This window comes from Ochotona princeps, chromosome 20 (assembly GCF_030435755.1).
Source record: "Ochotona princeps isolate mOchPri1 chromosome 20, mOchPri1.hap1, whole genome shotgun sequence".
Lineage (NCBI taxonomy): Eukaryota > Metazoa > Chordata > Mammalia > Lagomorpha > Ochotonidae > Ochotona > Ochotona princeps.
The window spans coordinates 6,079,507-6,095,746 of NC_080851.1; the positions used below are offsets into that span (position 1 = coordinate 6,079,507).

The window sequence follows — 16,240 nt, forward strand, 5'->3', positions numbered from 1 at the left end:
CTGGAGATGGGCACACTAAGGGAATACCACAGCATGCTTGAAGGACTGGGTGAGAGAACGGTGAGTGCCTAGTGCAGGAGAGCAGTGTGTATTGGGAAATGGTCATTTGGGTCATTACACCATCCCATGTCTTATCAAAGACCATTGATGTTAATGATATTGCATTCCTTACATTGTAGCTCATACTGATTTTGTCTCTTTAGGAACTCGGTGACAGACTTGGTTAGTCTGTCCCCCACCCATCCCCTTTTGTTTGAAGGACTGGTGGCCAAAGGCTCAGTGTGGAAATGAGAGAGAAGGACTAGTGGGCAACGTTGGTGCCATCCGCTGTACCTCCCAGAGAGCCACAGCAGGACTCACAAAGATGTTGACAAGACTCCAAGTTCTGACCTTAGCTTTCCTCTCAAAGGGATTGTTGCTCTCCTTAGGGGACCATAACTTTATGAGGAGGGAGATTAAAATAGAAGGTGACCTTGTTTTGGGGGGACTGTTTCCTATTAATGAAAAAGGCACCGGGACTGAAGAATGTGGGCGCATCAACGAGGACCGAGGAATCCAACGCCTGGAAGCTATGTTGTTTGCCATCGATGAGATCAACAAAGACAACTACTTGCTCCCAGGGGTGAAGCTGGGTGTTCACATTTTGGATACTTGCTCAAGAGACACCTATGCCCTCGAGCAGTCACTGGAGTTTGTCAGGGCATCCTTGACTAAAGTGGACGAGGCTGAGTATATGTGTCCTGATGGATCCTACGCCATTCAAGAAAACATCCCACTGCTCATTGCTGGAGTCATCGGTGGTTCCTACAGCAGTGTCTCCATACAGGTAAGACTGCCCCATGCAACTGCCAAATGGCTATCTCTGTGTTCTTATGGGTTTTTCTTATGGGGAGCAGCAGGTACAGGAAGCAGAGGAGATTACCTTAAAATCATTGATGGGTGAGGCTAGTAATAGTGATTGAATTCTGTGAATATATAGGTTTTCAGAGAGCACATCTATTTGCCAATGAAAAGTGTGTAGAGGTACATTATGCAGCTATTCCCACATTACAGACTGCTATAAAAACTGTTGGTGTGAAGCAAGTTTACAAGATCAGCTGGACTTCCCTAAGAGTGTCTATGATCTTCCTTTTATCCCCTCCTGGGAAAAATGAGCTAACGTAGGTGTGTTCATTTCAGAAGAATGGCGGGGTGCCAGAGGACACACGCTCAACTGCACGCACTTCTTTCAAAGTTCTTTTTGCCTCACATCTACCACCATCCCATGGGCCAAAGCAACTGGCACAGCTCATTCCAGAGGCAAGGAGCGGAACTGTGCCCTGCCTACCACAGAAGCACTGCCAGGGATACACACAGGAGTGTGCAAAAACAATGAAGTGATTACCTAGAAGTCAATGGTCCAGTAAACCACAAGAAGGTATAATAGCCCTGTTTAATCCTCACTGAACTCAGAAATAAGTATAGAACACCTTCTCAAATCATAAAGTTAAAACTGCATGCACAGAAACCAGATCACTGCATCCCCCTGAAAAAGGGAATGATTCAGCATACACCTTAAGCCAGATAAAATGCCGCTAATCAGCTCTCATCACCTGTACAGTGCCATGGACTTTGGGGGACAGAAAAGGCCTGGGAAACATGCCACCAAGCTCAGCCTCCTCATTTCCCCACTGTCACAAAGCCCCCAAACCCCAGAGCTCAGGCGTGTCTTTCCTCTGCATTCTTTTAGCTGCCCACAGTGAGTCTACTCTGTTCCCTGAAGATAAATACATTTACTTTCCTTTTGAGAACACTAATGTCTTAGAAATAAAAGTGCATGAGTCAAAGAGTCAGACACTTGGCCTTCTGCCAATTATTACACTGAAAGCCCCAAGGAGGAGAGGGAGCCATGTGACCCCATATTGTCTTCACAAGCCACTTAAATGGGCTCTGTCTGCATTGGAGTAGCCTTATTTCTACAACCTACATTTGTGGCACTTAAAATTCTATGTATAATTCTGTGCTGTTCTAAATGAGCTACTTCAGATTTCTTTCCTTCTTCAGAGCACAGAGTCATACTATGAGTAATTAGGATAATTGGTTTTTCATAAACACCTTTGACTTCATTTGATAGAAAATATTCGCCTATCTCAATGCACACCATGCTAACTTTCAACACTAATTCTCTACTTGAATTAGGAGTGGCATAGTTTGCTATTTTAGAAGACAGAACTTAATACAGGTATCTACTATCTGAATACTTCACTAGCAATTCCACCAGATGCATGTCATTTGTTTCAGCAGTACTTACATTATTACACCAATACTACCTCTACTGTGTAATTCCACACATGATTTTTCTGACCTTAGCTTCTCCCTGTGTAGGAGTAAATGGTTCTGCACAGCAGATGTGTAAATATGACGTGCCCACAGTCATTAATACCCCATAATTTGCAGATATATAAAGCCACATGACTGTACTATATATTATGTAATATACATATATTTAAATGTCTGTATCCTTTACCCATGTACACCACAGAAGTCAGACTTGTTAAATGCCCCAAAAAACAACGGTAAGCAACTCTGACCTGGTACTTGCTTTCAAAAGGAGTCAATTCTCACCCACCCAAAGACTTTGACTTATTATTTCAATTATCTGCTCAGTATTACCATATTGTCATAAATGCTGATATGGTTTGTGCCTCCACAGTATAAATAAATCAATCAAAATTATCATGCTACCTAATGGGAAGAGCACTTGTTTCAGCATCAGAAAGACCTGACTTCAAATTCCAACTCCACCCTTCACCGGTATGGCTATAAAATGAAGAAAATGGCATCTACCTCAAAAAGTTGTTGAGGGAAAAAAACGTAGGAACCCCCCCGCAAAAAAAAGCCATACCAAAGAATTAACAGATTTAACTGATGATAACTGTCACGGCCCTAAAATCAGAGGAAAACTCAGTGGAAGAGCCCCAAGTAAGGGCAAACTCTAAGGTCATCCCAGGGACCTGGCAATCCCTTGATATCAACTGCTCATTGCAAATATACGCTCAGCACATTCAGCTGCACTGAACTCCCACTGCATGCTCTGTGCTGGGAAAGCATGGGAAAGAACACTGAGGCCTCATCAACACGGCCTCCCCCTCACAGGACTGAAAATCTGGCAGTGGGTATGAGACTCTGTCAAAGAATAGCCAGTGTAATACAAAAACACATTCACACAGCTCACAAAGGAAGAAATCGCATCTAAAAGGTTTTGTGGGTCACTGATAGGACGGAAGTGGTACTGGAGGGAAGCTAAGAGGACCACAAGGTGAGAGCTTCAGGCTGTGTGGAGCTGGTCACTGCCGGGACAGATGTCCACATGCCGGGGGACAAAGGCCTTCACAGAAGTAGCAGGGTGGGCTGGAGAAAGAGTGCAGAGTGTGTAGTTCCGCTTCCTCTCCTGTGGTTTCCTGGCTGCTCAGCTTGGATGAGACCACACACCGGTCCAGGCCAAAGCAAAGCCAGGAGTTGAAACAACTGGTCTATGTCGACCTCTGAGTGTCCTTTCAGGGAAATGACCCAAGGAGGCTGTTGTTTTGGGCTATGCACGTTAGGAGGCTTGTATACAGCTAACAATGAAAATACCTTCTCCCTTTGAAACACTGAAGAATTCTAAACCATGCAGCCAATGGCCATCCCAAGCAAGGTATCCCTAATGGTGGAATGAAGGTACTTGTGCCCAACAGCAAGAGAAATGTTTCTATAAATCTCATACTCCCCTGCTAGTCCTCCATGACTGACCCTGACCATGTGCCCAGGCGACACTGCCATGCCTTCTTTACTGGTCTGGACATCCCACGTAGGCACTGCAAAGGATCTTTACCTGAACGGTGCAGGCAAAAATGAGCTTTAGGCTGTGAAGACATAAGTGAGTGCAAATCCATTCCATAATTTCAACATCCCTGCCATCCAGCCCTAACAGGTAATCCCAAACCAGAGCCCAGAACTTCGAGTCTCAAAATTCTGTGTAGAGAGAACCTTTGGGAACAAGCATGCTTAAGTCTCTTTCCTTCTTTGGTTGAGTCAATTTTAGACACTAGAAGTCCTTTCTGGACATTCTTTCTTAGCCCAGTATTTGGGGTGCTGGGGGAGGGAGGTATTCTCCCAGCTTCCTCTCCTTCCCTTACAGTCCTCTTAATGGGAGAGGGATCCTGGAAGAACTCATACCTGCTGTGTTAGTTCATAAGACAGCCTGAGTTTGTGCAGTTAAAACTGCATGAGAGGGGAAATGTACTTAAGGACTTGCTGGGTTAAGTTGTGTTGCCATTGATTAAGACCTGGATAATTATTTTCCCAATGCTTTTAGTAAGTACAGCAAATCACTCTGTGGTGGTATCTTGTAAAAGCAAAAGCATTGATTTCTTAATTCAGTAATTGATGAAAGCTAGCTTCAAAACCCTTGTTTTAAGGATTTTTTTAAATTTTTATTAGAAAGGCAGATTTACAGAGAGAAGGAGAGGCAGAGAAAGATCTTCCATCTGCTGTTTCACTCCCCAAATGGCTACAATGGCTGGAGCTGATCTGATCAGAAGCCAGAAGCCAGGAGCCTCCTCCAGGTGTCCTACACGGGTGTGTAGGGTCCCAAGGCTTTGGGCCGTCCTCTGCTGCTTTCCCAGGCCACAAGCAGGGAGCTGGATGGGAAGTGCAGCACCCAAGACGTGCACTGATACTCATGGGTTCCAGCACTAGGGGTGGAGGATCAGCCTGTTGAGCCACAGTGCCAGCCCCCAAAACCCTTCTTATATTAGCAAATATACAAGGGATCTATCTTCACCCCCTCTAAGTATATTTATTTTTAAAGCATTTTTAGAGCTATGTTCTGATCTTCCCTACACACCTGCAAAGCACCCACTTCAGGGAAGACAGTACTCTTTCAAGGAAAGGATCAGGTCAGTTGCCTTTAGCTGTGAAATTATCTACCTGGCACTTACTCTAAAGCAATGTGCATGTGTGTGCTTTTCAGCAAGACTGTGGTTATCCACTGTCACGCAGTCCAAATGTGCCTTGAAAACATGTTCCAAAAACACCCCTCACTATTTTCTGAGGATGCATCATTTCCTCAGTCTCTCTCATCTAATAGAGCAGCTTTTACCTGGAACATGAAAGTAGTAAGCTGACTTGGTTACTGCTTTGCTCCTGAGAGTTTAAGCAACCTCAGCCACAAACGGGGACTGGAGTCAGACAGCATCTAAGCGCTGAGCTTGTAGAAGACGACCTTGACCCAGTCCTGCTTTCTCTTCACCACGTCTGAGACGGTCAGAGCCTTTCTCGGGACGTGCAGTCCCACCCACTCCCATGTGCCTCTCAGCTCTTAGCCACGGTCATCCTGACAGAGTCACGGCAGGCCAGCACACCTAGAGTCCACACAAACAAGAGTTCTCAGGAATGAAATGGTGTGGACGGAGCTGGGTGGAGCCAAATGTGTCTTCTGTCACAGGAGCTAGTCAGGCCAGGCCAGGCTGCATATTACTGGACAGTGAAAACACGGTAGCATTTGAAATACATGCATTCAAAGGAACTTCTCATTTTTGTAAATTCTATGTATATATATATATACATACACACACATACATATATATGCATACACACTTGACGATTGAGTCACTTATTTCCCCCAAATTTATAAAAATCATAAGCAACTGAAATAATTACTGGCTGGACTTTTGTTTCAGAATAATCCTGATAAAAAGTTTATTATTTATTGTAATTCATGTTTTCCATACTTCCTTGGCAATCACTTTGACCATTATTTTAGCGCAATTTAGTTAAGAACGATTTTTCATCAAAAATGTACTGGGCATGTGTATTGTAGATACACTAAAAACACCAATGATGTAGAGCAGAGAAAAGTACACAACCTTTAAAAACAGTAGACATCTTACAAGCCCCTTTGTCATGAATAAGTAAATGAAACAATAACATATCCAAGCATCAAACAGGTGCAAGTGAGGACATGAATATCAACTGACAACGAAAGGACGCACTGGGAGCCCAGAGGAATAACAGAAACAGTGGGTAGGAAGGGACTGGAGCAAGAGAAAGTGTTAGGTTTGTGTAAATACAAGACTTGCCTTTGAAGTCCCTGATTTCCTTCTCGAGCTCCACAAGATGTTGTCTGTACATTCTTTCATAAAAGACAGAACACGGTTTTTCTTCTACCTGGAATGCAGTGTTCTTTTCACTGTTTGTACACCTCACCAAATCCTATTCTTTCAGTCCTCAGCTCAAACCCTGGCCCTTTAGAGAAATCTTTCTTGAAGCCCCACTACATAAACACATAACTCCATTACCTTCCTATTAAATACAACTGTTCATGGGCATATCTAGTTTTCCACAAAGACTCTAAGCTCCACACATCTATGAGCCACGTCATTTTGCTCCTGTGTTACTAGCACCTAGGACAACACTTCCACCATGGAGACACTCAGTATTTGCCAAAGAATTGAAAGAACCAAGAAGTCTTCCTTGCAGAAGCCTGAAACCTCCCTAGGTGAATCCTGGAGCGAGAGTTACAACCATGACTCACCTACTGTACGTCAGTCTGGAGGTTTATAAATGAGAATCAACATTTTCCTTTCTTGGAAAACTGGGCTTGATACAAAGGACAGATGGTGTAGCAAGATGAATGTGTAAGACACAATCGCCCCCACCCTGCCCACCTCCACGGACTACCACGTATGCCACAGGATGCCTTCATTTTGCGAGCAGCTCTAGGAAATCCACTCCTCCATTTGTCCTCAAACCAACTGTGTGGAGAACACCATACAACAAGATACAGCACTGCAGATACCTAGGGTCACTGTGGAAGAGGTTAGGGCCCTATGAAGTCTCTCTCCATAGAAAGAATGAGTAGAATGCTTAGGCATTACCCAAGCTGTGCCTGTAACCCACACAAAGGAGAAGGGAATATTACCTTGCCCTTGACTAAGCCAAAGTGACAGCATTAGAAATACACAAATTAATCACTGGTATCCATGTCTCCAGAAAAACAATGATAGTGCCAAATTAGTAAGTTTACTAGTGCAAATACAATGATTAGAGCAGGGATAAGTTTAACTATGAATATTTAGTGTGCTTTGCTTTTTTAATGAAAGATGTATTTGTTTATTTTTAAAGTCAAAGTTACAGGGAGAGAAGGAGAGATGGAGAGAGAGATATCTCTGCCCACTGATTCAATCCCCAGGTGGCCATAACAGTCAGAGTCGGGGCAGGCTTAAGTCAGGAACTTCATCCAGCTCTCCCACACAGCCTCAAGGGCCCAAGCACCTGGCCAAGTACCTGCTGCTTTCCCAGGTACATTAGTAGAGAGGTGGATCAGAAGTGGAGCAGCCAGGACACAAACTGGAGCCCAGATGAGATACCAACATCAGAGGTAGGGTTTAGGCTGCTATACCAAAATACCAACTTTTTGTGCTTTTTGCAAAAATCTCCAGCATCACTTTCCACATATCTAAGCTGGAGTTAGTACTCGTACTTCCATTACAGCATTATTGAGAGAACTAAATAAGAAAAGCCATGAAGAGCAATGCAAAGTTCGTCACGTAATAAGCATTCGGCATTCTGTAGATATCACTAGCTGTCAGCTGTGCTTTTTCACCTCTAACACCTCGAGTACAAGAGGAATGCTTCCAAGGAAAACGGAAATGAACAAAGGTCAAGTGCCAAATTTAAGTTCCTTTTACTCCACAAGCAGTGAAATCAACATTAGCATCAGACAGCTCACCTCCTTCTCTGCTGTTCTGATTGCCCCTCACAGAGTGCAAGCCTTGGAAAACCTGACTTGAGAGCTGTCTCAGATCGAACCTCTATTCCCTTCCCAGGCCTTTCACTCTGAAGCAGTCTCACAAAGCTGCTTGCTTGGCAGCCTTCCTCCATCGCGTGCATTCCACCTGCCCCAAGCACGGGCACCCAAGGACTTTGTCACAGGGAGGGAGGCACTGGCAACAGCACCTGCAAGAAGCTTGGAGCATGCTGCCTCATTCCCCATATCTCCCAACACAGGTGATTATCTGAAGTACAATACCCCACTCTTCGTCCTTTGATTTGGATTAATTTGTTTCTTCATTAATCCCCCTTCTGACATGTGTTTATTTGGAAAATGTTCTAGTGAAAGACAAGAGGTTGCGAGCAGGACTCCCGTTCTCAGGGCTCCAACTCGCAGAGCTATGGTATGGCTCATGACTGTGAACGAAGCTTGCATCCCATCATTCCATGCCTGCAACAGAGCTCATGAATGAAAGGCAAAAAATACAGGTATCCCTGAGAGAGCAGTGAGTGAGTATAATTACAGACTGAGTAAATGAATCAAGTTTTGACACTTATAGTTAAATGGAAGATAGAATTTTGCTTTTAAGATATAAAGTTCTCTAAATTTCCAATTCATATATGCTTTTTTAATGGATCAACCTGAACACGTCATAGTATTTCAACAAGGGAAGATTCGACTCTTAGCAGATTATAGCAATGAAAGTACACAGGTTTAATGCAATAGTTATGTGTCTACTGATCTATGAAAAATGCAGCTAAAAACTCACAAAGTACTTTTCCATTAGTGGACCTTAGGAGATACAAGGACAGAGTTCCAACGCCACCTGCAGTTAAAATAAACAGTGATGCTCCAGGCAGTTTATCAGTGGACTGTGAACACAAAACGTTGGTGGCTTTGCTATTTTTGATGTCACCACCTGGAATCCTGTGGAGCTCCCTCTGTTGGTAGTGATAAAGCCTTGATTCTCGCCAGCTCTTTCAGTTCCAGCAGAGGACATGGAAACACAGGAGGGAACAAGCAGAAACAACACTGAATTATCAGATCCTAAACATATGTCAGCTTTTCCTGCCAACGGGTCAGAACGGCAAAACATTCTCAGGGATTTGCCATCAATTACTAGGACTGAACTTTCAGGATGTCCATGCCAGGGACTACTTGGTTGTACCTACAGACTGGTTAAATGTCACAAAGTTGACAGGGGGACATCATGCAATACAAATCAGAACCACCAAGCTCTCCCAATGAGAAACACACGTGGATGAACACGTGATCTACATTTTTTTTCTAAATTATTCTGGAAAAAAGTTACCTTTCATTGAAATAAAGAATATACTTATGCATTAATAATGCAACGCCCGTGTTTATAAATTAACTTTAAGGAATTTGATTTATGCAAGATTTAAAGAAACACAATCATAAAATCAGGTTGGTGCCACCCAGAGAATTTCAAATAATACTAACTGTTATTTAACGAACTCTTGGCTCCAATTTCTACTCCTGAAACATCTCTGTGTTATCCTTTCGGAGGCGCTTCCAGGGATTTGACCGTTCTTCACCCTTCCACAGTCCCTAACAACCACTGTTATTTAGGACCCGTTTCCTTCTGACTTGAGCAAAGACTGTATCAGCTTCCAATCCATATTCCTGCCTCCCACAGAGGTAAAAACACGACACAGAAAGAGGTAGTATGTGAAAATAGGAGCAGAATGTGTTTAACAGTGAGAGAAAAAGTCACATATTCATGCACATGAGATACCCAACATGAATAGGCCAGAGAGTTGCCCATAAATGAGAGAGAAGAAGAAGAAGTAGGCTCAATTTTTTTTCTTAAATTTCCAATTTTGCTATTTCTATTAATAACTTCTTCAATGTCACTGAATTATACTGTCACATGTTTGTAAACATGTGGCCTAAGTCAGAACTGTATCCTTACAATGATTCTGTTTCAGCTGATATAACCCATCGTGGTATTTTTAGAAAACAATTTTAGTTATGTCATTCCCTTAATTTAAAAACAGTAACTGATTTTCTTGAAGAATCAGGTTCAAAGTACTTATAATTTCACATAAAGTACTTAGCAGTCTAAACCCAGCCCTCCTATCTCTCCCTTACCCTCTGATAATTCCAACAAGACACCGGGGAGCCTGCTAACTCGGAGCTCTCGGATGCTGTTGGAGTGAGCGGCTACTTTCCCATCTCGGACTTTGTGTCCTCTCTTCCACCTAGGGACTTCTCTTCCCCTTCCTCTGCCTGGAAACATCCACTTCCTCTTGGAGATCAAGCCTAGATGTCACCACATAACTGAATTGGCACTCTTCCCTTCTTTACAGATGCAGAAAGTGAAATTTTAAATGTTAAAACAAACTGCCAGAAGTCATACAGCTAGTAAGAAATGGAGCTAGGATTTCAATGCTGGCCTGTCCAATTCAAACCCTGTGTGCATCGAACCATGTCACTGTGCTTCTCCTGTGACTGGTTGCTATTGACATAAGGAACAGTTAACAGAGAAACCAGGGATAACAGCTCTGTTTGCTACACATACTATGGTGTGTGTCCCCCTGCCCTTAATCATTGTAGAAACTCAGAAGTAAATAATGATCATTTAAAGAAACATGAGGCAATAGCCCTCAGCTTTGCTGAGCATGACCAACAGCTTTTGACTTTTGGCTAACAACCAAGAGGAATTTTGCTAATTGAGGCAGTTGTATTTGTCATAGTAGCACTATGCAAGTGACTGCAGGTGCCACCGAAAAATACAGACTAGTTAACTTGTGACTTGCTATAGACATGGTGTGAAACCAAGGGCTAAGGCCCCAAGGGATGTACGTCAAGTGACCCTGGGAGCTTTGCTTTTTCAGGCAACACTGACGAACACTAATGCACTCTGGACCAGCTACAACACAGACCTTTTGGTTTCCATGTTAGTCACTACAGCCCAACCCAATTCAGTCCAGTGGCTTCTTTTGAAAATGAATTCATAGGGAAACCTGCTACAGAGATACAAAGTAAATCATGGGCTGCTAAAGTACAGACTGATTCACTGGGAAAAGTGCCTTCCAGTTTGCCTTCAACATAGCTCCTAAGGCTGGGTATGGATAAAGCATGCCTGAGAGAGTAATCTCAGATAGTAAGGGAGCAAGTTAGACCCCCACTGAATGAGAAGTGGCACCTGTTGTAGTGAAAAGTCCTGACATGTCTTATAATGTGGGTCTCCTGAAAAAAATCATTCAGCCTCAATATGAGCTATGAGAATATCCAAATAAGTGATCTTAGCATCCATCAACCCCTTCATTTCAAACGAATAAAATGAAAATTCTCTGACAAACTGTGTTGCAAACCACAGGCCCTTAGTGCAGTGACCTGAGGGAGGTGTGAAACAGTAGTCACCCTGCCTGAGGACCGGCTGTGAGGTTCCTTCCATGAGCACAGAGCTCTGGGTCTGGATATCCACCTGAACCCACTGGGACTGAGGCATGCTGTTGAACAGGAAAAGCAATACAGATCTCTGACTCAACTACTGTTTGAGCCCATGGCATATAAGGGTTGGTGGCTTATGCATACCATCCTGAATCAACCGGAATTCATTGTATTTCATCATGCAATTTCCTAAATCAAGAATAATCCATTCATCTATGGGTTCTTGTCAGCTATTTTCAGACAAAAGTTTCCTCCATGTGTTGCAGGTATTGTGGCAAAAAAAAAGAAAGTGATTCATCTTTTCTATGATAACAACATGATTGGCACTCTTTGTGCACAGGTACCTCACATGCATGCGAACAACTTGAATTCTTCAGGGATTTTCTCAATAACATAACCCCCTCCTGCTTCAGCTTAAAACACAAGGGAATGTTGAATTTTTTTATAGCTAATGGTTTAAACCTGACTGATCTCAGCAGGAAGGTCACTGAAGTTTCTCAACACCACAACTTGTAGAATTTGTTCTAATCTAGTAACCTGGCTATAGGTAGCACACAGTTCAAAGTGCAGCAATTGGTGGTACTTTTTCAGACTCATATATAAGCATTTAATGAAAAGGCAGACAAAACATTCGGTGCTGCACATACGACAAAACCATTAGAGCTGGAGGCTTATTCTTAGAAAACAGCTTCAAAGAGAGGCATGAGGGGGGCAGAAGACAAATGCACATCCATAGAGGTTATTATCAAGACCCAGGATAATAGCAACGGTTTATTTTTCAGATGCATATAAATAATCTGTAAATAAAATGTTTCTGGGAACTATTTAACGTCTCTTTGCCATCTGGAATTTCTCGAGTACAGAATCAGTCTACAGAGAGGCAGTTATTGCTGTTTCCCGTGAAGCTAATCACCATGAGACTTCCAGAAAGAATATTCATGATGGAAAACTATCTTGCAGGGAAACACATTTTGACTAAATACTAAACATGAATGGCCCTTTTTGTCTTCTATTGAAAAAGCCCTGCCATTGTACTGCCACAGTAGGCAGAGGGCTCATATTTGAGATGGGTTTATTATGTAATATCTTGAGTGGCAAGAAAGGAAACAGGACCAGTGTAGTAGGGCTCGCAGATGACTCTCAAATTTTCCAGTTGCTATTCTTTTTTTTTTTTTTCACAGCATGAAAAGGTTTGCAGACTGCCTAAGGCCATTCATGTGTTCATACTCTTTGGTTCTTAGGATCAGAACATCATGAAATGAAGCATGACACCTGGGATTCTGAAAATAAGAGATGTTATGACTTGCTTAAAAAAAAAGAAGAGAAATAAATCTCCCAAATAAATTGGCATTTAACTCAGAATGCCCAGAAGTGAATGAGCAGGGTTTGGAGACATGGTCATCAGCCAACTGTGGACTGTCCATGGCTGCTTGTGGAAAAGACCATTTTCTGTAGTCCAGAAAAAGGAGCAGCTGATGTTGCTCGAGTGTTTAGCTGCGCATGCCCCTGGTGACACAGATAAACCTTCCCGCCCAGCCAACTTCAGAGCAGGCTCCATGGTAAAGCCTGTCACACCGACACGTCTACTTGAACCCCACCTCAAGCCGATGTGATCTGAGGACTCAGCCTCAAGGATGAGCCCTTTAGTTTGTCTTCCTTAAAAGAACAGGGTAATTGCTCACCTTAAGAACTTGGTTCACAGGACACAGAACTGACTTCCTTTTGTATACTCCTAGTTTACATCAACTGGAAACATTTTGTTGAGGGTCTGAAAGTCTACAGATCCCTGCCTCATGCCACCTCATTTTGAATGTGATTCCGTTAAAGGCCACGTTGCGTGACACATTGTTTGACAGCAGTGTTTGGGAGTAGCTTTATATCACCTCTGGTGGCCATTCTTTTTTCTTTTCCCACTCACATAAACCAGTGCTGATAATTAGAAGATGTCATACCATAGATCAGCAAACTAGAAGCTCACTCAGCAGTTTACTCAGCTAGCCAACACTGGGGGACACCGCCGAGCTCTGCGAGGCATGGAGGAGAGTACAAAGACTCTGTATCCAGCCAAGTTCCGCTGATCGGGGGGAGTACTGGGGGAATGACGGCGGATGTCCCACCTTGGCTTGTTGGCCAAGGACCACAGATGAAGCCCAACCTAAATTATGCCAACTTGCAGCTCCAAAACCTGAGGGAGAGAGGCAAAACGCCGGACTTCAGACCACTGCATCTACTGCAAATAGTACTATCCGGTCTGGCCGTGTTTAGGTTCCTAAGCATTTCCTCTTGGGTCAAAATATCAAAACATTTGTGACTTGAAAGGTGAAAAAAGAAAATATTGTTATATCTCACCTGAGATAAATTTATGAAAGCGTACACCTCAAAGTATCCTAGCACTGACTTAACATAAAACAATCATACATGCTGCCCCTGGAAAGGGCTCAGGTGAAACCTCTTACCTGCATGTGGCCTCTGGGGCCCCAGCTGTGGGGGCGGGGGGAGAAAATGGGCTCTGCTGAAAGGTCAGTGTGCCTCACACGTCAACCGCAAAGCCCCACTTGGTCAGATAGACAGCTTGTAGCTTTTCTCCTCCCAGTGGAAATTTCCCTGTAGACTCTTAGCCAATCATTGTTATCTCTGTAGATGACCTGTCAGTAAACAAATGTTGATGAAGCCACCACAAGGATAAACTGACAAATGAAAAAGTATGTCCTGATAACAAGGAATGATTGCTCATGGCTCTCAAATAAAAGATTTTATGGCTTCTGAAATCCAATGAGACAGACATGCTGTAACTTGAAATAAATCATCTCAAAATGATAGTGAGGAGAGTCAGCCATGAGCTTAGACAGACCACGCCAACGTGGAAAGAGTGGCTGCACCAGCGGCTGATCTCTGAGTTCCGGGGATCGTGTCCTGTGCCTGCAAGTAAGGTTCTGAGGCCCCTTTTACCTCAGTTTCTCAATCAGCATATATATATATATATATATATATATATATTTTTTTTCAATTAGGGAACTTGGGTTTCCCAAGATATTTTTAAAATTAAGGATCTAGGGTTTCCCAAGAAAGGGCAATCTGGGAACAGAATCTTAGAGTGTAGCAAGACTGGAATTGCCCTTCTCTGCTCACTTCTGAGGACCCAAAGTTGAACTGGGGCCTAAAGAGAACACGTCACTGGATAACCCCTTTCTGCCTTGAGCCATCCTGGGATTTCTGGGACATGCTCATCTGCCATTGTCAGCTCTAAATTATACCTTCATGTTTCCTAGTTTTCCACTTCATATTTCATTATCGTACCCCTTGATTTAAATCAAGGAACTTAGGTGTCTCCTCAGGTAATATCATCTGTTTCCAGACAGGGGCCTGGACTTGGAGGAAACCGAGAGCTTGGGCTCTCAGCTTGGCTTTCCTGCTTACTGATGGTGTAAATCTTGAACTTGCGGTGAGCCTGTGTTGCTTTACCTGTGAAGCAAAGGACTGAGATCCTCCTCATGGTCCTTCCAGTCTGATTACATTTGTATGTTTTTCCAATGGCATCAACACAAAACAGATCCTAACCTGAACATTGTCTATCAATTTTGAGTCTTTTGGCATTTGTACCTTTGCTATTCAGCTCCTTCCCTTTCCCTAAGGCCTGCGGGAGCCATGGTCCTCCAGACTATGAACTTTCCAGGACATGAGAGCCCTCCTCGTGGGGCGGGGTATGCCCTTTACCACCCCCTCGATTCCTAGAGACTGTCGGGCACCTCCCTGGGTGCTTGCATGCTACAGTAAGAAAATGCTGTTCTAGAAAAATCACTGCAGCACATCAGACTTGTTTTTCTATATTCTTGATCTGTGCTTTCTGCATTTGTCTCTCCACTGACTTTAACTTAGGACACTCTTCCCACCGTTGATTGCTCAGATTATTAACACTGATTCTAGCATGCAGTATGCAATTTCTTTCAGAATACACTAGTGAAGGCAAATTCAATTCAGTTTTGTGGTTTCTCCTAATTTGTTCTGAGGTAACTTTTTCATGCTATTTTTGCTACCATTTCCACGTAAGGATACATCCTGGATGGGAATCATGACAAAGCAAGCAGCACATTTCTTTCAGTCGTACGTAACTCACTTCTCTATCCATTGGTTCTTTCTCTTCTGACTACATCTTGTGAAACAGAAATTCACAACACCCAAAATGTCTCCCATTTCCACAGTCTGTCTTCAGTGTCTCTCTTCCATGTCATGTGTGGGAATGCTCCCCAGCACACACCCCTACAGCACCCATCCCTATCACAATTCTTTTTAACCCTTAAACACCCTATGGCAGTGCAGAACCACACTGGATTCTTTGGAGCCCTGTCTTTTCTGTCAAGACTATTCTACATTGCATGAATTAGTTTTAAAGTCCTGTCTCTCCCAAGCTATATGCCTTTATGAAGTATGCTTCTGTGCGAAGCATATCTGTGAAACATGCTTCTAAAACACAAATAGCCACATTCTTATTTTCCCTTCTTCCACTCTTATAAATAACACCATTGCGTAGCTTTCTTCCAAAGTGTCACCTGACTTCTCCATCCTAAAGGACTCTTACCACTCCAAATGATGCTGCATGTAAGTTTGTCTTGCTCCTTCATGCTTTCTCAAAGAAATCCTATGGCCAGTAAAGCAACTCAAGAACATTTCCAGAGTTCTCCTTGTAGACTAACAGGCAACTCAGCTGTCAACAGCATAGACATCCCCCAATCCTACTGATTTTGTTAAAAATGAAGATCTTCCTAATGACAGTTAAGCAATCTATGTCATATCCCACCACCTGGCTCCTGTTCCTCCCGCCCATTCTTCATATCTCTATGCTTTTCTGTGCTTCTCGCCTCAAATTCACAGTGACACAGTAGAGTCACAGATTCACAGTCTCATGGTTCTTCTGACCCTGCATGCCTTTCTGTATTTTTAGCTTTTTGTACTTCTGGACAAATCAAGTGCTGATTTTAGTAAGAGGTTAGATCTGCAGTAGTACATCATGTAGGAAACTTCACCAGC

At 43.2% G+C, this 16,240-nt stretch overlaps 1 protein-coding gene across 2 annotated transcripts in view; it reads left to right on the plus strand.

Moving 5' to 3' along the window:
- The first annotated feature begins 364 nt into the window (after positions 1 to 364).
- Positions 365 to 16,240, plus strand: part of GRM3 (glutamate metabotropic receptor 3) — a 70,968-nt gene continuing 55,092 nt past the window's right edge. For both annotated transcript variants that reach the window (XM_004582272.2, XM_036493656.2), the window contains exon 1: positions 365 to 826. In XM_004582272.2, coding sequence (XP_004582329.2) covers positions 365 to 826 — 462 coding nt within the window. The remainder of the gene's footprint in view (positions 827 to 16,240) is intronic.